The sequence below is a fragment of the Drosophila subpulchrella genome, chromosome 2L (assembly GCF_014743375.2).
Source record: "Drosophila subpulchrella strain 33 F10 #4 breed RU33 chromosome 2L, RU_Dsub_v1.1 Primary Assembly, whole genome shotgun sequence".
NCBI lineage: Eukaryota > Metazoa > Arthropoda > Insecta > Diptera > Drosophilidae > Drosophila > Drosophila subpulchrella.
Window position 1 is genome coordinate 7,298,137 of NC_050610.1, and position 22,589 is coordinate 7,320,725.

At 39.8% G+C, this 22,589-nt stretch overlaps 4 protein-coding genes across 4 annotated transcripts; 1 reads left to right on the forward strand and 3 right to left on the reverse strand.

The window, feature by feature from the left end:
* The first annotated feature begins 815 nt into the window (after nt 1–815).
* LOC119547536 (PI-actitoxin-Aeq3c-like) lies at nt 816–1,281 on the forward strand. The gene is made up of 2 exons (XM_037854432.1): nt 816–966; nt 1,021–1,281. The coding sequence occupies exons 1-2, from the start codon at nt 882–884 to the stop codon at nt 1,194–1,196; spliced, it is 261 nt and encodes an 86-aa protein (XP_037710360.1). The 5' UTR covers nt 816–881; the 3' UTR covers nt 1,197–1,281.
* A 1,602-nt stretch (nt 1,282–2,883) lies between these two features.
* Nucleotides 2,884–3,469, reverse strand: LOC119547885. Its single transcript, XM_037854923.1, has one exon. The coding sequence runs from the start codon at nt 3,361–3,363 to the stop codon at nt 2,962–2,964; it is 402 nt and encodes a 133-aa protein (XP_037710851.1). The 5' UTR covers nt 3,364–3,469; the 3' UTR covers nt 2,884–2,961.
* Nucleotides 3,470–10,281: 6,812 nt separating this feature from the next.
* Nucleotides 10,282–12,077, reverse strand: LOC119547227. The gene has a single exon (XM_037853988.1). It carries the CDS (start codon nt 11,918–11,920, stop codon nt 10,502–10,504), a length of 1,419 nt encoding a protein of 472 aa, XP_037709916.1. The 5' UTR covers nt 11,921–12,077; the 3' UTR covers nt 10,282–10,501.
* Nucleotides 12,078–13,630: 1,553 nt separating this feature from the next.
* LOC119547070 (excitatory amino acid transporter 1) lies at nt 13,631–22,150 on the reverse strand. Its single transcript, XM_037853755.1, has 11 exons — nt 21,903–22,150; nt 17,229–17,551; nt 16,986–17,081; nt 16,752–16,919; nt 16,648–16,690; nt 15,853–15,895; nt 15,613–15,796; nt 15,428–15,558; nt 14,921–15,350; nt 14,768–14,864; nt 13,631–14,706 (listed from the first exon to the last, which is right to left on the reverse strand). The coding sequence occupies exons 2-11, from the start codon at nt 17,411–17,413 to the stop codon at nt 14,644–14,646; spliced, it is 1,440 nt and encodes a 479-aa protein (XP_037709683.1). The 5' UTR covers nt 17,414–17,551; nt 21,903–22,150; the 3' UTR covers nt 13,631–14,643.
* Nucleotides 22,151–22,589: the final 439 nt, after the last annotated feature.

Sequence of the window (22,589 nt, forward strand, 5' to 3'; positions counted from 1 at the left end):
CTCCCAAAATATAATGAAACATTCCCTTGCAGGTCGTTCCTATGGGAGCTATGCATATAAAGGGCAGTCCTGTTTTTAGAAAATTAGATAATATCCAAAGAAATATTAAAATAATGTTACATTTTAATTTACTATCGTATATATTTTGCCGAAATCAAAATATTACGATTTTTGTATTATTTTGACAAACATTTTGAGATTCTTCCTATGGCAGCTATCACTGTCCACCAGGAGAGGGTGTATGATATAAAAGTCCGATTTTTATTGCATATGTTTCGTAACGAAGCTACAGTTATTTCTTGTTAATTATCCGATCGTTCCTATAACAGCTATATGTTTTTTTTTAATGTGATATTTCGAAATTCCTAAATATTTTAAGGTGATATTCTTAAGAGTAGAAGATAATGTCAAAAAACGCCGAAGCTAACATTTGTATCATTCGTAAGGCAGCTAAAGGATAAAGGACTTCCCAAAATGTAGCCATCCCTTAAGGTGAACGTAAAGGTACATTGAGTTTATTTTTGTTTAAGTATCATTGCGAAGTAGCTTCTTAAGTTACAAAATTACCAAAACATCCTTATCGGAGGCACTCATTACAAAACGTATTTGAAATATAAGTTAAACATGAAAGTCAAATACGTTCCCCAAAAGAAAAAAGGGTTAAAAATGTTTTTTGTATTTTAAATTTATATAATTGCCCAGTTCGTCATAGGTCTATGGCTAACAACAATCTGAAACTATTATACAACCTTTTCAAATTGCATTACTTATAACACTTTAATTTAATTACTTGCTCTCGTGAATTGTAAGTTAGTTTTAACTTAAGCCACAGCAACTCGATTATTTAGTAGCTCGCAGCAAACAGAAGTAAACGGTACAAAATGAACTTCAAAATTATTTTGACTGTCCTCGCACTTGTGACTCTTTCCACATTGACCCTTTCCGTTCGCATTGGTCCCCACAAAGGTACAAATCTTAAAGCCTTCTATTAGCATTGCGTCTCAATTTTTACCTTTGTAGAAAAGTGTGACGCTCCTCCTTCTGTCACCGGGATGTGCAGGGCCGCTTTTCCCGCCTGGACCTACAAGGGCGGACAATGTGTTAGCTTTACCTATGGAGGGTGCGATAAGACTCTAAACTATTTTAATTCACGTAGGGAATGCATAGTAGCTTGTATAAATTACATCCTTAATTAATGGTACTTTTAATAAGATGGTTATTTGGATAACCAACTGATGCCCTCTGTGGAAGGCCATCTATTGTACTCCACAAAATAAAAAAGAAAAAAGGGTTAAAAATGTTTTTTGTATGTTAAATTTATATAATTTGCCAAGTTCGTCATAGGTCTATGGCTAACAACAATCTGAAACTATTATACAACCTTTTCAAATTGCCTTACTTATAACACTTTAATTTAATTACTTGCTCTCGTGAATTGTAAGTTAGTTTTAACTTAAGCCACAGCAACTCGATTATTTAGTAAATCGCAGCAAACAGAAGTAAACGGTACAAAATGAACTTCAAAACTATTTTGACTGCCCTCGCACTTGTGACTCTTTCCACATTGACCCTTTCCGTTCGCATTGGTCCCCACAAAGGTACAAATCTTAAAGCCTTCTATTAGCATTGCGTCTCAATTTTCTGTCACCGGGATGTGCAGGGCCGCTTTTCCCGCCTGGACCTACAAGGGCGGAGATTGTGTTAGCTTTACCTATGGAGGGTGCGATAAGACTCTAAACTATTTTAATTCACGTAGGGAATGCCGAGAAGCTTGTATAAATTTCATCAATCATTAATGACACTTTTAATAAGATGGTTATTTGGATAACCAACTAATGCCCTCTGTGGACGGCCATCTATTGTACTCCACAAAATAAAACTTTCAAGCAGTAGTAAAGTTTCTGACGCTTTCCGTTCTCGCCGAAGATTTGATTTGTCTGCAAAGTTGAAATAGATTTTTAAACAAATTTTGGGGATATTTTCGTTCTGTTGTTCCCGGGGCTATGCAAATGAACTGCAGCCGTGTTTTGATTTATGCTTATGGAAATTGAGTTGCCAGAAACAATATTATACAGTTGACCTTGCCAATGATAATAGGCTTCAAATCCGGCACCCGCTAAAATGCATTTGGTGTATTTCTCACGGGCTCGCACACACGGCGGATGCTTAATCTGCCAGCGGGATGAGAGGGCAATGACTCCGTGTCGGATAAACTGGAACTGCCACGCCCCGTTCCGCCCCCTCAATTCAATCAGTCCTACGCTGGTATCCTTCGATACCACTGCGGCTGGCCACCACTTAGTATGCAGGTCCCGACGCAAATTAAAACCCGGCAATACACAGCGACTGCCACGGTAGCTGGAAAAGCGTGTTATTGTGTGTTTGCTCGCTGTCGGTTATTAGATTTTCCGACAACAGACAAAGTTCACTTGTCGCTTACATCACATGTTGGCAGTGCTGTCGCCATGTTTCCTTTTCCCGCCTTCCCCGGCTTTTCCTCTTCCATTTTCCGCTTTCCCCGCCATTGTATGCGAATGTGTGTGCAGGGGAATTAAATTCATTATCAATTTGCACGCCAGCAGGCGGGTGAAAAGTGCAACCGAACAGATGGAAACCAACAGATGCAGGTGGATATATGATATATAGTGACAGATTGACAGATTCAGACTGACAGACGGTCGAAACAAACAATAGGCGATTTCAAATGATTCAGGAGAAACGTGAGAAAAGCCTTGATAAGCAATCATATTTATAAAGTCATCCCTGTATTTTTAATAATTTTATCAATCTTAGTGCCAAGAAAAAGTTCATATAAATAAATCAATAATGAATGAATGAATGAATAATGAATAAAGCTGATTATCCAAAAATCAAACAAAGCTCTTCATTTTGCAGTGCTGGAAACTGTATTTAAACTGGTAATGAGGTAGCAACAATGGAAATCCGTACTATTTGACGATCCTATCGCTTGAAACTCAGGCTCTCGGCTCGGGAACAAAAGGCCTTTATGTGATCGCAGTCCCGTCTGCCAAGGGCCATATCGGAGTGGTACTCGATCGGATAGACGATGGGCTGGCGATCGATGCCCCACGAGGTCGGCATGGTAAGGAGCTCAACGTCGGGGTCCAACTTTACACCACACCTGCCTCCATACGAATTGAACCGCGGGGGCTTGTGGACCCGGCAGTACGGATCCTTAAAGTAATCCCTGTAGTTCTGGCAGTCCAAGTAGAACGAATCAACTCCTCGCACGGCCGCATAATCCAGCACTTTCAGTCCGGGCTTGTCGCAATTGAAGATTGAGAGTCGGTGTATCCGGCTGCTCTGGGACACTTTCCACATGTCCACCTCTGGGATGTGCATCTTGTGACCAGGATTGTTCGATCGTTTCTTGAAAAAAGGAAATTTTTGAAAGCAGTGTATTAGATGTTTATCGTGTTTGATCGAGTCGTTGAATGAGTTATGTGCTGGCAAAAGTTAAGGGGCCTAACTTCTCAAAGAGTCATTGCTTACTAGACCTGGAAATAATTAACTTTATATTATTCCTTCAGCACTTTACAATATCAACTACAACATATAGACTCTTAGCTATCGTTCTCGTTAAATCATTTCATTAAAAAGCAGTTGAAATTCCCAGTAAAGAAAATATCAACTGCTTTAACCGCAATCTGAGAAACCAATTGGTTTTCCACTGACCGAATTGACTTTATTACAACCTACTATAGGGGTACACGAGCATGAGCATGGCAGTGAACTAAACAGAACCATTGATCCATTCACTGAAGGCCTTCTCGCCACAAAAACAGAAACTCAATCAATCACGTCTTGGTTGCCCAGTCTTTGTTTGTCCACACATATACAAAGTGGGAAAAGTTAGAAAGGAAAACCAGGAAAATAGGCAATCAGATCAAAGGAAAATGTCGCCCACCATCAATTAGCCCAGCTGTGTTTACCCAAATGTCTGCCATAAACTGGAGTCGGCTTTCCAGAATTAATTAATGCTGTTATTACGCATACGACTCGTTATTCAGCTGGCCATAATTACGAACCATCAATTGGAGAAATATACCCTTTTACCTTGAAACTGTTTGACTACCTATACATGTAAGATTACTGGAAAAAAGAAGATAAAGTTCTGTATAAAGGGTAAATAAAAGATATTTTAAAATCAAGAAGGGCATCTAAAATAAAATCTATTAGCACATCTTTATGCGCTAACTTATTATAATTGTATTGAAAATCGAAGGTGTCCTCAAGTGATGACAAACAGCTGAAATTACATTTTATTCGAATGTATCTAAAGGCCATACTATGAGAAAAACAATAATTAGATTTGTTTTGATTTGCAGCCTTATTAAGCAGTTCGCGAGTAATTTATTAATCCAATTATCGCCAGAAGTGACACTTGATAGATTGGCCGTGGGAATATATTCACAACAAGCCATTAAGTCATTGATTGATTTAACCCTAGATCCGCGACAGACATTTTGGCCAGAGACCCAGTTCAAAGGGCGACTTAATGGGAGAACAGGTTCGAGATGGCGGACCCAACTTGCTGTCCAAGTTTATTTTCCCCAACTACGTAAGTGGCAGCTTTATATGTTCAAACATAAATCATGCATGAATGTGGCAGAAAACTGATTCAAGTGGTCTGGGAGCGAAGACAAACGCCAGCGAACAACAGGCGGTGGCAAATTGCCCAACAAATCAATCAAATACATCTGACAGATACTGGAGGAGTCGGGGAGAAGTTCGGATGCTCCACAGGACATGTAAATGAAAGCAAGATGAAAACGAAGGGCTCTGGGTGGCCATTAAAGTGGCTTGTTGAATGAAGCAGGCTACGCCGATGGCCGGACATGATGGCCAATGATGCGGTTCGATAATTTGGGCTCTGATCAAAGTTTAAAGTTCTTAGGATGACTAAGGAGAAGAAGGCCCAATAAAATATTCAGGCTCAGCCCGGAACCTTCAATCTTTCTTTGAACCCCAAATATTAAACGGCCCTAAGTGCTCTTAATTATTTTTCTTCTCCTTAAGGAGCTTTTAAATTCCATGTCAAGTATGCGCCATGTGTGCCGTGGCATGAATTCTAGCTGTTTGAATTTCATATTTAGTAGCAAACATAATAATGTTATCGTTAATTTTCTAGCTACTTTGCATTTTCCTAGGGCGTAAACATAAACATTAAAACAAATTATTCCAGCTCAAGGGAACTCAACTTCCAATCGACTTCATTATGCCACCTGCTCCCTCAGAATGGAGGTCTTAGATTCCGCCACCTGCTCATCTGGTTTTGGATCCGCCTCACAAGTCTCAACTTTAATTGCCAGGACTGCTCCCACATTTTTCCACCTTGCCCCTGTTGTTTACTTTGCTTTTTGTAATTTTCCTCCTCAACTTTTAGCCTGCACCTCTGTTTCTGGGCGTTTATTTATTTTTCTGCGAGACTGCGCATATTTCGCCTCCAAATTAATTGTTGATATTTGCATTAAAAAATAAGAAAAAGAAAACATTTGTTACTGCGGGCCTGTAGACGGGTTGAAGAATTCATTATATACCCTATTATATGATGGTCTAATTTTGGAGTTACAGAAAAATCAGGCGTAAAAGGTATAGAAAGCTTGGGGTTAACCGATAACTATGGTTACTATAGTACTATAGTACATTTGTAACTTAGCAGTTTAATCTCGCTCGGTTCTTTTGTGTTTTTAGGGTATTAAAAAAGTCGCTCTCTATTTGGCCTTTATTTAATAATTAGAAAAATGGTGTAAGAAATGTTATTTGTTTTGTTTGGTATCCAGTTGGTAAAAGTTTGTTCAACTTGATTGGCGGATGAAAGGATGTATAAATAATTGTGAACAGATTGAGCAACAAATTTAGCCCTCTTTATGCCGTCTTTGATACGACCAAAATCTGTTTGCTTTGTAGTCAACAAAGCTTACGTTTAAAAACTTTAAGAGACATAAATAAAGGGGAATATATTAGCATTTTTTATATCTGTTTCCTGTTATTATTTATATAAAATTCCATCAATATCAGATAAAGACGATACATTGTAAAAAATAAGAAATCAAAACCACAAGGAGTTACATATGTATCAGTTAAGATATTTCTGGCCACATGTCCAACGTACAGAGCGTGTCATAACCAAATAGCTGTAGTGAAAACCCAAACCGCAAAACATCCAAAAGATCTTGGCACTTATTTGAGTAAGAATTTAGAAAATGCGTTACACGGCTATGAACCGGACTGTTTGCCAACATACCTGCCCTTGTATGGTCGGCAAAGCCGCCACAAATGTCGATATGTAAACATTTTATAAGCAAAGTTTTCCACAACTTTCGGAAAACTGTGAGCATAAAAAATGAAGCTGCATAGAACGACTTCCTTCCCGGACATGGACCCACAAAAACCCGTCGCCCCCAGTCAGCAAACCCGTTCTGCAAACTCTCCTGCCCACCTCATCATTCACCAAATGCATTACACAAATTGTTCGTTTATGGCAGGGTAGAGGCAGGGATTCAAGCGAAAACCGCACATAAAAACTATTACATAGGTCGGCCTCCAGGTTCCCGGCGAAGCCAAACAGTTTGTCTCCGCAGCCCGCTTCCTGTCCAAAGGTGGAACATCTGTCAGCGGCACTCGGGCGCGAGACATGTGGGCGACAAACGGACATTTCGGCAACATTCTGTGGCACAACTGCAGGCTGAAAGGGAAATGCCGATTTCCTAATACCAACTGACAAGATACCTATCACTGTGCTTATTTAGCATGTGATAAAGAAATGGTGAGATGATGCAAAAAATTAGTTGAACATATATTAAAATATCTTAATGAAGTTAAGGTTAACATCTATAAGTTATGATTTAGTGTCCGTTACAAAATATTTGTTTCAATTCAGAAATCCAATTACAAATCTATTTAAAATTATTAAACAGTACCTGCTTTCATTTATCGGACAGATACAGTCTTTGTTAGTGAAATTGAATTTTCTTAAGCGTCTGTATAAGAGTTAGCTCCCGGTTAACCTAATTTCGAACTAAGTTATTGCTTTATGTTATTGTTTCTCTTTTAAATAAATTACCTACATTGAGAAAACGGATTTGATTTTAGTTAGTTTTTCAAACAGATAACTAACTCTAGAAACCGCCGCTAAACCCAAGAATAATCTTTAAGTGCTATATTTATAAATATTTTGTTTAATCTTTATTTTCTTGTTAATTTTTAATACGTGGAAAAAGTAAAATACCCCAAAATCCCATTACCAATAGGTAGAAAAAATCGCATCGAAAACTAGCTGACAAACATGTTCCACTCGAGCGGAGAGACAGGAGCAGAAACACGGACAGGGACATGTCTCACTCCCATAAACGGATTGACATTTCAATCTCTGTGGGAATGGGGTTGCCTGGGCGAGACTGGTGCATGCCCCACCTACTTGAGCGTCTTTATCGTCTTATTTCGTGCATATTTCACAAATTGCATCCGTTTGTCGCATTTGGCAGCCATATTGCATAGCTAAACAACTTCCGCACGACTGATTGTGAGTCAATTACAAAATTGCATTTTCGCCCCAAGGGGTTAGGAAAATCCCTAGTTTTCCCCACCCTACCAAGCCGTACAGCCAATGTTGGAAACAACATTTTCCTCTGGCAGTCGCGCAGTTTAGTTTTGCTTGTTTGGAGTTTCGTTCATTAGGCCAAAGATGCTGGCAACTTTTTCTGGTTAAAGTGGCTTTCAAAATGGCTGCGAATGTGTAGCAGCTTTTATCGTTCTCAGTTGCAAAAGTTTGCGGCGGAAAAATTGAGTTAACTTTGCATATGTTTTTAGCGTATTCGAAACAATAGGGGAACGCCTTTTGAATACTTTTTTAATTTTTTAAATATTCTTCGAGATCCTTCTGGCCATTACAGCAAAACTAAAATGTTTAACAAACTTTAGTTGTAAACAAATTGGATTCCACTAGATGGTTTTTAAGTTAGCTATGGGATATAATCTTTTGTTTCTATGGTAACATTACAATTTATCCACTAAAATACATCAATACAGGATTACCCATACGATACTTTATTTAAGGCAGTGATTTTTATCTGAATGGGGTTCGAACTCAAACTTCATCTTTGGGAGTTTGGCCAAAGCTCACTCAACGAACCATGAGTTGGACCCCCTTTTCCTTATGGAAACCATTAGCAACTTCCACTTGGAGTGACCCAAACTAGCCCAGATCTGCACACCAATGGGACGAAATTACTTGACCCTCTGGACGAAGCGAAGATTTGCGGCTGAGGCACGTAGGGCGAATAAATTTTGTATGACATGGCCGGGCATTCGGAAACCTTGAATCCTTGACTCCTCGGGAAAACGAGGTGGACGAGGAGGTGGCTGCCATCAAAGTAGCGCAAATTTGTAGCGGTAATTTAGCCCGGGCATCCACCGGACTTCAGTTTTTGGGGAGATGGAGATGAGACTGCTAAGTAGTCAGGTCCATATTTCACGCAACGACTGCAAAACAGACATGGCCACGCCCAGTTGGTAAGCCATGGCCCAGCACATCCCCCCGGGGAAAGCACCCACTTTCAGCCAACCGCCCCATCCATTAGATGCCAAATTGAATTAAATGTAAAAATCTTTTGCACGCAATTGAGAAATGGAAAAGTGCAAAATAAATTTATAGACATAAATATGAAAACGGGGGGGAGGAGAAATACTTTTCAGGACTTTTTACGACTTCCATAGAAATTAAAATGCCATTTAATGCTGCCAGCGTATAAATTAAATGGCCGCATTTCGCTGGCGTTTTATGTTTATTTCCTGGAGACCCCACCGAAATTTGGGGGGCTTTGCAGCGCAGCGATTTGCCGGTAAATTGAATTGGCATAAAGACAAACTGAGAGTTCTGCCCAATCCACCGAGTGTCTCAATTTGTATGGCCCAACCCGCCAATCGAGTCTTGTCTCGTTTTATAGCCGCAGATTTATACTCGATGCGAGTCTGCGATTTGGCCAAAGTCAAAAACCATGCGATCTGTATTATAGTTCACTTTGGAGAGGTTGGCAGGAGAGGTTACTTTGTTGCCAATTGTTTATGCCATTTAAATTTGTTATGCCCATTTTATGTCTCTTTGTGGTTTTATGGCCAAACTTTTATTTATAGCCTTCCCCGGCTTGGGTTTTCGGTCACGCCAATTGCATTTGATTACATTTGGTTTGCTTAGCTGGGCGCCGAAGAAGAGTTTCCCATCTGAGTGGGCAAACTTGAGTAATGCGGTTTATGTCCCTTATTAATGACAAATTTATTGCAAAAGTAAATCTACTTAAGGAACTTTAGTTCAATGAGCTTTTAATTGAGTGAAATTTTCTTCTGTGTAGACTTGCCATTTAGAGGGACAAACTGAGGGAATTGGTTGGGGGATTACCGTCCGCATTTACCTGTGTAAATTAGATATTGCAGTTGGTTCTGAGATTTGGCCTGCTGTGTTGATTTGCGACATTTAAGAAGATTTATGACCACTCTCCGCCAGCAAATGGCACCACGACCCAGGAGCTTGAAAGCAAACTGCAATGGCAACGGGGTCCAGCAAGAAGATTTGAGTCTGGCAAATGGCCGAAAGTCATTAAGTTTGCGCTCGGGTGGAAGGGCAATGAGATTTCCTCACTTGCAATTGGGCCAAACAAATTGGTTTACATTTTAGAAAATTACCATACCTTTGGTAGCCAAAAGTCAAGTAGTTTTTTATTCAAAAACAAATTAGAAATTACAAATAAATCAAAGTTTAAATACTGTCCTATTGTTTTGATATATATTTGAAATAACTTTTTCAGTTACTTGTTTTCCGTGTTTCCAGCTTAAACTATCGAAGTGCCACCCATTTAATAAACAAATGCATGTTTTTATAATTTGTAAACTTTAAGACCTCAGATTTATGCATGCAATTTTTAAAAGGACACCTCAAAGAAGCAACTGGGCGCTTAGCTCCTTCTGAGGGCGCCATAAATATAATTACAGTTTCATTTCCGTTTCAACTCGAAAATGGGATTTTGGCCAGCAAGCAACGACTTGGCTAGATGGAAACACGTGGCGCAAAAGGCCACGTAATTTCTCCTTCTTCAACGAGGAGCCATCTGCTTGCAAATTGAAGCCACTCTAGATGTAATATTATGTCATAAATGTCCTAGTTACTGGCGCAGTCAACTCAAAATGATGAAGAGGGAAATGATAAATATTAATACAAATGAATTCTTGGGATCTACGTAAAATACCAAGAAAATGCCAACTTTGTAAGAACTGAAAATATTTAGATATATGTACTTAATTATGTATTGAGAACATAGTGCGTATCTCGACGTAAGAAAACAAAGGCAGCTGCTTACGAAGACTGGAGGCACACTACTTCAAACTCAACTTGCATCTTTCTACCAACTGAGATATGCATTATTTTCAGAATACTGATGGACAAATACCAAACATTCGAGTCTGCAATGAGATGGTCACTGAATCACTATCGTAACATTTTAAAGGCCACGTAGACACCGAAGGCCATGCAGCAGCAGCAGAAGGTGCAGCGCAGCTTTTCCGCATCGAGTTTTCCATCATGATCGCAGCATAGCAGGCGGAAGATGTGGCGGAGGAATCCGGCGGAGGATCGGGCTCTCAGTGAACCTTGTTGGTCCTCCACCACTCCCTCCTCATCGCTGTCGTCGCGCAGCTCCACCCTGCCCATCAGCTCCAGCATTCCGTCATCCAGCCGCGCCGAAGCATCGCTCAGATAGTTGATGGTCTTCAGCTCGCGCTCCTGCAAGAGATCCTGCTCCGTGGTCCGCTCCGCCTCGGGAATCCGTTCGTCCCCCGCCGTCGCCCTGAGCGGCCACCACCAGCGGGAACGGGGCTTGGAATCCACAGCCGGTTCAGTCCTGGCCATCGGCACTTGGCTGGTGAACTCGTGATAAACACTTGACATGCTGATGAAACTCAGGTAATCGCATAGTTCGCTGTGAGATTCCGCATCCGCACCGTCGACCGGTCTCTGCAGTTCTCGGAAGTTGTAGGGACATGGAAGGACATAGGGGTCCTGGGTTGGTAGTTTCTTCTTCCCACTATCCCGCTGCTGGCCTTCGTCCTCTGAACTTTCGGAGAGCGTGTCCCGTTCAAGAACCTCCCGTGCTGCTATTGGCGCTTCTTCGCTATAATCTTCTTGGGACTGCTCTTCGTAATCATCCTGATATTCATCCTGAGAACTATCATGAAATAATATTTCATGCCCTTCTTGATACCGCTCAACTATCTTATTTTTCTCATGCTCTTTTTCAGCTGACTCTTGCTGAAACATATCCTCCTCGCCGCCACCCCGAAAACGCTTGATAGTGCTGCTCAATCTTGAACTGAAATCCAAGGCCGCCTCCAGCGAAAAGGGCATGTTGAAGCCTAGGATCTTGGTCTTGGTTTTAGTTCTGGTATGGTTGGGCCAGCTATTTTGCTGCCGCCAAGTGATGTACCGACGTGGCTCGAGAATGGGATCCGGACGGTTTCCCCGATTTTGGAAATTACTGCTGGACGGCACAGGTCCGTGCAAATTGAATAATCCAGGAGTTGGCCAGTAAGTCCGTGGTACATGGTTCAGCTGGGTGTTTTGGGGAAGTGCGTTCACTATACCGTAGTGCTCTTGGGGCGGCCGAACTTGCTGGTTGTTTCTAAAATTCTGCAAATTGCACTCCCGGGCGAACTGCTGATGGGCCCGGTACTTGGCCCGCTCCTCAATAATCGCTATATGGAGTTCGCGCTCCACGAATCGCCGATTTCGAAAGGTTATTGGACCTGTGAAGATGTCATGGCTCTTGCACATGAGGGACAGCTGGGCGTCTGTGAGGCACTGGATGTCCTTATAAATGGGACGTTCCTTATTGACAGCATTCTCAAGCATGGCTGACGATGGTCTAAAGTAGCTTAGCTTTGGGACATAGTTTTGGCAATAAACTAACGGAGAATTTAGGGGGCTTATCTTGCTAAATTCAAATATTCAAGCCTTTTTCCAAAATGTTTGTTTTTCCTATCGTTAGTGCTGTCAAAAAAGTGAAGTCGAGAATTTTGGTTGGTAAAGGCTCAAAAAGAATACTGAGCTAAACTTTCGTTTCTTGGAGAAAACTCAATTTCCCATATTTCATATGCAAAATACAATAAATCATATCTTTTTGCTGGAAGCTAGTGAAGCTGAGTAAAGAAAAAGTTGAAAAGTCATCGGAATATATTTTCCATTTGTTTCTTCTTTGTTTTATTTTATTATATTTGCTTGTTTTGACGACCTGCCTGCATTTCCTTGCTCTACTGGCATTCTGTCCCCTTTCGATGGTCCCCAATTTTATATTTGTTGAGCTTTGTGTTGGGTTGCTGCCTTTTTAGGGGCAGTTACTTTTTGGAGAAGGGTTTCAAAATGGCAGGGAAACAGAAGTACATGCAGATGGGGCCCTAAATAGATCAAAGGGGGAACAAATTTAAAGTACAACGGAAGTCCGCAAATTTTTAGTAATTTAAAATAATGCAAAGCGATTGCCAACCTACTTTTAAAATTAAACAATGTATAAACATTGTAAACAAGAAAATAAGTTAACTTCCTAGCTATATGATAAAAATTACATTTTATATTCGGAAATATTAAAAAAATGATATTTCCAAGAGCCGAAGATAATGTATCAAAAAACACCGGAGCTTTTTTTTAAATTTGGTTCATTATTTTTTATCATTCCTATGGGAGCTCTAGGAGTTATTTGTCCGATCCGTCTCGATCCGACTTATATGTATACTACCTGCAATGCAAAAAAGAATTTTGACTTTTGGCGTACAAACGGACAGACATGTTTGTTAGACCGACTCGTCTACTGATGCTGATCAAAAATATATGCAATATATTTTATGTATACTTTATGGGCTCGTATATTTAACTGCCTTCATTGATTGAAGGAGTAACCATATATTTATAAATATTCATTGATAACCTTGGACAACTATTATGTCATATTAAGACTTGTTTCTTACAAGTAATTTTTTTCCTAAAAATTAAAATGTGTTAAGATGAGATATAGTAAATTTTATTATAATGTTGATCTGAAGCTTGAACGCATATTAAAACGTGAAATAGGTCGTTAAGTCTTCAAGGTATTAAAAAATCGGCTTTCCAAAACTAGCTTTAATTCTCGTGTTTAAATGTATTTATATTTATTTAATTTCTTATTTCCCTAAGTTTTCATATTTTCTAGCACCCTTTAAATCCTTTATCATACTAAAAGCTCTATTTGAAATAATTGTAAGCTTCAAAAGCTTCAACTTATTTAAGAACCATCGATACAATGCATATCAAACCATGTTCACAGTTTTAAAGTCTTTCTTTGAGAATTGTCTGAGAATCATTACCTCTCAAAGAGAATAATACCCTTTAAATGGTATGAAAATAAAAAAAAATGAAATAAAAAATCCCATTCTCTAAGTGCCAACAAGCTTTCAATTAAAATACTTGACAAGTTTATTTAATATTCATAAAGTTTTATTAGTAAACATATATTTAGACTACGCACAACTACAAACATTTTAATGATTCGTAACCTAAAAAATTCTCCTTTTTGGCGGAAAGCATGGCAAATGTTTTTTAATCCATTTTATTGATTGTTTTGTGGATTTTTTGGAAAGGTGTGACCTAATTTATTTGTAATTAAATAGTATGTTATAAATAATTTGTTACTTGTATAAATTGACTGTATGTGTGATTGTAGCACTCTATTATTGTCATTCAAGAATTCGATTTCCACGCTTTAAATATAAATATTTTCATAAAGATTTATGTATGTATACTTAAGCTATTAAGTATTTACAAAGCTCAACTATGAACACGAACTTGTAACGACATTTGAAATTCTGATTCGATTTGAATTGGTCTTGGTTATTTATTGTTAGTGTGGTAATTAATCTTTTTTCTATTTTTAAATTGTCTTCTTAAATTATTTTGTTTTGCTTTGCTATGTCAAAAAGTTGTAGAATAATGTTTAACAAATACTAGATACGAATCTCAACAATTTGCGACCTAATCAAATGCAATTGCTCAAAGTTGGGATTGTTTTTTTTGGAAATGAACTAATTTTTACTCTTCGATTGTAATACTATCCATAAGGGAGAATGTAATGCAAATTTGAACTCAATTTAATATAATTATATTTAAAAATTATTTACACCTTGAAAGTATCCCTAATTTAGACGATAAATGTTGTTTTTTTTTTCATCTTAAATCTTATTTCTGTTCTCGCTTTTTGATCTTAAATTTTGGGAAAAACAAACTAGTTAACGAATGTGTCACTTAAATTCGTTGCTGGCTTAGTACTCGTACTCTGGCAGAACTCTAGCCTCTGCCGGAGGAGCTGCATCAAAATGATCAATCTGGAAATTGGAAGCGACTTGGTCACCCAAAATAATCCGCAAACAAACGTGATGACTCCGCCTCAGCATCGATGCGATAACACCCAGCGACGATCCTTAAAAGTCCTCATCGTCGTCGTAGTCGTCGCTATCGCTATCGTTGCTGGGGAGGATGTGGAAGCAGGCCCACAGCCGGGACATGTCCACTCATCGTTTGCGGTTATAGGCGCCAAGCGAAGACTGCCTTCATTCCTTCATCTCGTGGCCATTGGGTCCCAGCTCGAGGAGCTCATGGGGCTCGGCATTCAGCTGGAGGACAAATAAATTTATAAGAAATTGTGGGATTAAGTAAAGTTAAAAGACCACTCACCCTATCCACGCTGGCCAGATCGTTCTTCGACAGATGATTAACCAAAATAGTGCCCAGAGCATCACACATCACATTGATGGTGGTGCGGAAGCGATCCCTAGAAATAAGTATAATCTTTAATAATACCTCATGACTTGTTTGTCGCCGTCTTACAGTAGCCAATCGACGGCTATGATGAGGGACACATCCTTCGGTTCCAAGCCCACAGTGTCCAGCACCATGACCATGGTGACGAGTCCGGCCTGTGGGATTCCAGCAGCTCCGATCGAGGCTGCCGTAGCCGTTATGCTTACGGCCACAATGGTGCCGAAGGAGTAGCTCATCTCACGATATTGGGCGATGAACAGAGCGGCCACAGCCTCATAGAGGGCTGTTCCGTCCATGTTGATGGTGGCGCCCACGGGGATGACGAAGCGAGTGACTCGCGGATCGATGCCCATGTTGTCCAGACATTTGATAGTCAGTGGCATGGTGGCTGAGCTAGAACCCGTTCCAAAAGCAGTGGCTAGGACCTGACTTAGCTTTGCGATATACCGGTAGGGAAGACGTCGCGTGCCCAAGAAGAAGATCACAGCAATAGTACCTGAAGGAAAGAGTTAGGTTATAATAATGCCTAGAAACTTTATTAAGAATAATTTACTGACGGTAAGGTATACTTACCAAAACCATGCAGGAATAAACCTATCATAACTGTTATGAAATACCATCCCAACGATTGAATGGTCGCTGCTATCGACTCCATCTCAATGATCTTGGCGGCTATTAAGAAGGCCACTCCCAGCGGAGAAATCCTAAATAATTACACTATTAGATTCTGATCTTCATGTAAATTAATCTCCACTTACCAAATTACCCACGATGTGATGGTCATCATTGCCTCGCTCAGGGTGGTGAAGAAGTCCTGCAGCAATTGTCCCTTCTCACGCATTCTGCCAATGGTGGTACCCAGGATTACACTGAACATCACAAGGCCCAGAACATTGGAGCCCTCCCGCTGAGCAGACTTGAACTCCCAGTTTTCCATGGGTTCTGTATAGGAAACATAGAAATAAGTTTCGTAATGAGTTTACAATACAAGAACTTACGGGCTGGGCTAATGCTAGTGTTCTCATAGATCTCTGTGCGGTGCTAAAATAGAGTAGGTGTAAATAGATTAAGTATTGTTTTGAAATTACATTTAGAAATATTTAACTCATTCACGTCATATTTGATAATAATAAGAAAGTTAATGCTAACATACTTTGCAAGAACCCTATGTATATCAATATCTGATTATAATTCTTTTCAACTAGGGATATTCGGAATCATGTTTCTGCACATCCGTTGACACTTTGTTGTGTTTCTCCACGCTAGCATCATAAAAAGTGGAATCTGGATTACTGAAAATTTGTTTTGTCTGTTATTTTCCCTCATTGAGTCAACAATAATCTAATTGGGCGCATGAATATTCATTCGGCTGCCTACCTACATCAACATACACACGTACATACGTGCATATAATTATGAAGGTACAATGTCCACAGATCTGCCCGGGCTAAGTACTTTGATTCAATTTGCGTCTGGGGCCTCCTAAACCGTGTTGATAGGACCGTTTCCCTCTCACTCTCTGCGGATTCTCGCCGCACATGCGATAATTGAAATTTAAGCACTGACACTCACTCACACCGCGAACACTTGTGTGAAATCCCCCTACTTGAATCTGGATTGTAATTGAAATTGTGGTATCCCTATCATGTCAGTTTTGATTATGTGTCGCGCTTTATTTCAATCAAAATCCGGCCAAACCGCAAAGAATTGAATAATTGCTACCGTGGTTGGTCTTCCCTTAAATCGCTGTTCAACAGTGCGTATGACCGATGCGCCTTATGTGAGAGACTTACCTGGAACATGGTGGACTGAATGATGTTGTCCGTAAACATGTTTCTATTGGGAGAGATAAAATGAATCATATTGCGGTTTCGGCTATCGGCAGATTCCCACATACCGCACCAGATCCATCAGCGTGTCTGGGGTGAGCACCTTGGATGCCTTATCGATGCTCTCCGTCTGGGTCTCCACAATCTTGGCTCCCTGGCCGGGACGCAGTGTGGTCACCAGACAAATGCCCAGAATTACGGCCGATATGGTGGTCACAAAGTAGTATGTGATGGCTCTAATAAGTTCGGTAATGGGTATTACAGTTAGGTTTGCAGTGGTAGCTATGGTTTTGCGAACTCACCTGGTAGCAATCTTGCTGGACATGCTAAGATCGAGGCCACCAATGGCGCTGGTGATTGACGATACCAAAAGAGGGACAATCAAACATTTCAGCATTCTGAAAAGTATATTTTATCATAGAGGGTTAACGTTATAAGGCAGTTACAAAGAAATGTGTACAAGTTAAAATTAATCATTCGGATCTTCTTAATGGCTGACTATGACACCTTCTCTTCGCCAAATCACGCAGTTTTCTATCACTCACCGCAAGAAAATCTCTCCGGGAAAAGAAATGTACATGATCTCTCGCTTGGACCACTCGCCCGTGCTGTTTTTGATGATGAAGCCGATGAGTCCTCCCACGAACACACCGATGACGGTGGCCATGGTAAGGACATTCTCCTGCATGAACGACTTGAACTTGCCGCCATCCTGCTTGGGTCGCGTCATGGTGACGGTTAGGGTCTGGAGAACCCTGGATCCTGCCGGAAACCCTCCTCACGCACTTTCGCGTGCGATTACCAGTCGATGCTTCGCCCAAGCCGATCCTCTGCCTCCAAAATATCCGATCAGATAGTAAGGGGTGTCCTGAAGATAAAAATACATTTCCATAAATAACAATCCTTAATATATCATCCTTATTAATATCAGTACTGTGACTCGTAAGCTTTTATTATTTTGGGGTATATTTTGGTTTTCGAAAAGTTTCTTAGAAATTGTTACCTGAAAGAGTACCTGGACCAGCCGATTGTCCTAGCTCAACACCTAGCAGAAAGCTCAACGCTTATTATTTCAAGTTTTCTATATGAAACTAGTTTCAGCCTGAACAGAAGTCTACAAGGGGTTGAACAGTAGCGTTTCCTCTTCACCGGGCGACCAGCGATCGACGACTGATATTACAACCCCAAAACGAGAAGTCAGGCAGCTGGGCTTTTGTGATTTATGCTCACCCCCAACCTCTGACCTCCGTTCTCCGAGGGGTGTTACTTTTGACGCGAAGCCGGACGGATGTTGTTCAGTGTTGGACTTATTTCGGAATATTTTTCAGAACACTTTGCGAGAGTAAAGGGCGGAAGCGACAGCTTGATGCCAGTAGTTCTAACAAACGAAACTCAAACATTGCAGAGCAATTAAGAATTTTGCGCTGGCTATTAGCACTCATTTAGCATTGACACGTTTTCCCATTATGCACAAATGTGCTAAAAGCGACAAACAATAAGAGATAAACAGAAGCAGATTCCTAGAAGACTGCAGCTCAATTAATCGAAGCATTGTGGCTGGGAAACGTGTCAAACTAATAAATTTACATAAACGATCGAATAATGAAAACAAATTTAATGTCTTAACTGGGTGCAAGGGTAACAAGCGAGGAGACGGTGATCAATGATCAAGATTCTAGACAGATCAGATAGATTCCGATCCCTACTTTAAAAACTGTTCCAAGTTGACACCGCTTACATCATGGTCGTTAAAATATCCTCTCAATTGGAATTTGCCACTTGCGATTCGGGATTAATCAAGAAATCTTTGCACTTCGAAATTGTTTAGCCAATTGTATAACAATTGACGAGGAGACAGTGAGAGATTGAGATGGCAATAGACATGTAGTAGTAGTTTAGTAGAAATAAATTATAGAGGTGACTAAACAAGTGACTGTGATATTTAGTTATTTAAAATAGAATGAAGGTCTAGGGATTGGGTCAAAAGACAGAATAATTTCAACGAAATTCTCTAGTTAGTGTTAAGTGGTAACTTTTTTTATATTAATGCACTAGGTAGGTTTGAAATACCTTTGATACACAATCTCAAAAATAAGGGTAATCAAAATTAACTGTCTCAATAATATGTTTAAATTCAAATCGTTAGGAAGTTTAAATTATAATAATTTTATATCGTATTAAAAAGTCTAGTTTCAAAATCATAAAAAAGAGTAAGGGCCACAGATCTATTTTTGGCCATCTTTAGTACATCATAGACTCTCCTTACATTTCAAAAATGTATGTAGGGTATTTCCCATATCAACTGCCTTTCAGCTCTTGCAGCTTCACCCTCGGCAATGAGATCACCGATCACAATTGTCTGGGTGCTCCACACCCTTTGGCAGACCGACGCGATGATAATGCCATTATGTGTCCGACGTTCTCGGTTCGGTCGGTGGTCGGTATCTGTATCTGCGGTTCGCCTAATTGATGTAACTACAGAACAGAACAGAACAGTCCAGAAACTGAAACTGAAACCGATTCTGAATGGATGATTGGCATGTGCCCAGGTCGTATGTTGTGTGATATCGGGGGACAGGTGGTTGGGCTTTTCATTGATGGAAAAACATTTGGTTGTATTTAGTGGGTGCAGTGGGCCGTATCAAAGCATTTAAACTAAAAGGTGTTTATCTCAATCGTTTAATTTGCGGACCGTTTAATTTCGCCACTTGTAATTGAATCGGGTGAGAAGATGGCTGTACAGATAAGAATTCAATTTAATAGACATAGCGGAACTTGAGTGGAACACTACATTTCACTTGGAATGCAGTTGCACTTGTGCACTAATTTATTTACTAAGCCGCGTTTGACTTTAATTGAATTGTCTTTGTGCACATTTATGTATTGTTATTTATTCACATTTTTCTATTTTGAACTTGACCGTGAGTGAGTCTGTTTACATATAGCCGTAGGCAGAAATTGCGCCCCCTATGTAAATATATGTAACTTGTTAAAATGGTGTCGCAGTTGCTTTGCATTTTAATTGCAGCGGAAGTTTTATTGATCATTCAAGTTCATTGACAAAAGGATGGGTTTCACACCAAACGGAAACTAGACCGCCGATTGACAAACCATCATAATTAACTGGAAATTTGAAACCCACTTTAGCATTAACCCTAGCGTGCTCCTGGGTGAACTTGAACTTGTCTTTATTAGCGATGTTGCAAAGCGTGAAGCTCTAATTGACTGGACCTGTGATCGTTAACTATAACTATTACACAGAGATTTGAATAAATCATTTTATATTCTATTTCAGAATTTTTTCTTGGTATTTACGGAAACCATTTCTTTGCCATATTTGATTGGCAGAACGTTTATATGATCACAAATGCCGTACCTACAAGTTTGTTATTGTTGATAGTCAAACACAAATATATATCCAGAGATGAATACTAATTAACGCGCAAGACTATGACTTATATAACATAGGAGTACTTTTACTAGCCAGCTAATTAATGCAATGCAAACTTAATTCAGAGGGCAGCCAATTCATTGTATATGCAAATTGATTTGCATCTCGCGGGGGTTGGGTCAGACAAATACACCCACCCACTTGTCTTCGATGTGGGGAAATTTATTAAAAAGTGACTGAGCAAAACCAGTTTAAGCTGAACTTAACCCAACTAAAAATCATTAATATATTTGTGTTATAAAAGATATTATCATCATTTATTAGGTTGATGTTAAGACAACGCTTGTTTTTATGGATTTATGTGCATTTCCGTGGAAAAACTTAAATTTACTCCAACGAATTTATTACCAAACCAAAATGACATGAGAACAATTTTATGACTGTTAAATTTTGAACGTTGGGCAAGCAATAATCAGAAATAAACGTGGAAAGTTTTGATTTTGAACTAACAAATTCTAATGCGGTTTCTTAAAGAAGCCCAACTTAAAGAAAAATAATCTGAGGTGCGAAATCAAAATCTGTTACTTTATAAACAAATACCTTCAGCTGGTTTAAGATGATTAAAAATGTACTTCGACATATTTATATGTATTATATTATAAATAGTATAAGTATTATACCCTCATACATAAATATGCATTGGTACATGACGCTTTAATCTCCGCTCATCCGACTATCATTGTTGCCATAATCTATAGACTGAATGTCTGACTATCTCAAGCTGTAGGTCGGCATTTCCATCAATTTTTACCTTATCAAGATGACTATGGTTCCGCAAAACGAAGAGTTAAAAGCGCAAGCAGCACGTGGGTTATCATAAACTATAGTTAAGATCAAACTGATTCATTCTCGATTCGAACGGTCATTTATTGCCAATTTTTTGAATTGTTTTCCACGCGCCAGTTTATAACCGTGTTTTATTTAGGTGAGAAAATTGGCAAGGCGCGAAGAAAGATCATAAATGTTGGCCGCCTTATGGCTTAATAATAATGCATATCCTTAAACTTATGTGCTTACTAGTCGCAGTCTTTTCTCTTTATTATCGCGAGAGGACAGATAAAACTATTTTCGGTGCATCGAGCCAATATTCATTGTGCGCTAAAAATAAGAAAAAGAAAGCGAAAAATACAAAAACCGTCTGACACGCCTCCGCCAATGCAAATTGGGTGGGATGTCCACCAAGGTTGCGAGGTTGTTCAGAATCTTATCAGCATTATAAATCGGAAATTATTCACGCTTCTCTCTCGGCTCTTAAGAAGAGTTAATCGATACGATGGCATGTAAATAACATGGATGGATGAGCAGAAGGCATCTTATCCTTTGTGAGATATTGGAAACATGTCCATGTTTAAATTTAGAAATAAAATGGCCAAAATAATAATTAATTTTAACTGTTTTACACTTAAGTGCTTAAAGAAATCAATTGAATGTTGTAAATAGTTTTCTAACAAACATGATTAAACACAATAATATTGTTTTCAAAATTTGTAAACCATCAATTCGCTTGTTTACAGGGTAGTAAATCAGCTGCATCATTGTATGCGGTCAACAAATTGTTTCCTCTCGACACTCACTTAGAAGCAAATGCAAATATTGAAAAAAGAACCATAAATGTAAGACCATTGGTCCATTGAAAGATTTCACAATATAATATTTAAAGCACGGTCGTTTCTGTTTCAGATAAAATGTCTGTCATGTCTATTTTCTTTCCAATTGCGGATATATAGTTTAATTGTATTCATCTGCTAGTAATCATCCGAGCACTTACAATCAAAAGCATTCACATGAGACGCTGGCTGGGTAAAACTCCCGACGGATTGAAGAACCCTTCAGGCACGAGCCCGAGTCGAGTGGCGGAGGATCGGAGGAGCGCGTTGTCCCGAGCACGCGGCGATATAGACACTGACTACTGATCAGGCAGTGATCCCACACACCGATTCCGATTCTTATCCCGATCTGGTCTGGTCGGCTCTGCGGCAGTAGAACCTGACTCGTCGGTTTGTAAAACAGTACTAGAAACTAAATCGAAATCAAATTCGAAATATAGCCAGCTACCGCGCAAATTGCTCGGTGGCAGCGACGTCGGCGTTGGCATCAGTGTTGCGGGTGTGTGTGCCAGAGGGTTGACTTTCATTCATCAAAAGCTGCTGCTTCTGCCGACTGCGCTGCTTTCGGCTCATCGCATTCCACGTAACGCATACGCAGCGTTGGCCGCGTAATTTGTAGCGCCTTGTTTCGCTTTCCCTTCGCTGCAAGGAGTGCAGTGAAAGGAACTCATTACAGTAGCTCAGTATCTTGGCGTACCCACTTTCGATTACTTCCTTCCCATTAGTTGCAGCATTGTGCGGTAACTGCACTGATCATCCTCGCATTGTGTTGAATGGCAATCAGGGTATTTTCCGGCCGCTTCAAGGTCTTGCTCTGTGCTGGATAAAAGAAAGCAAGATTCTGTTTA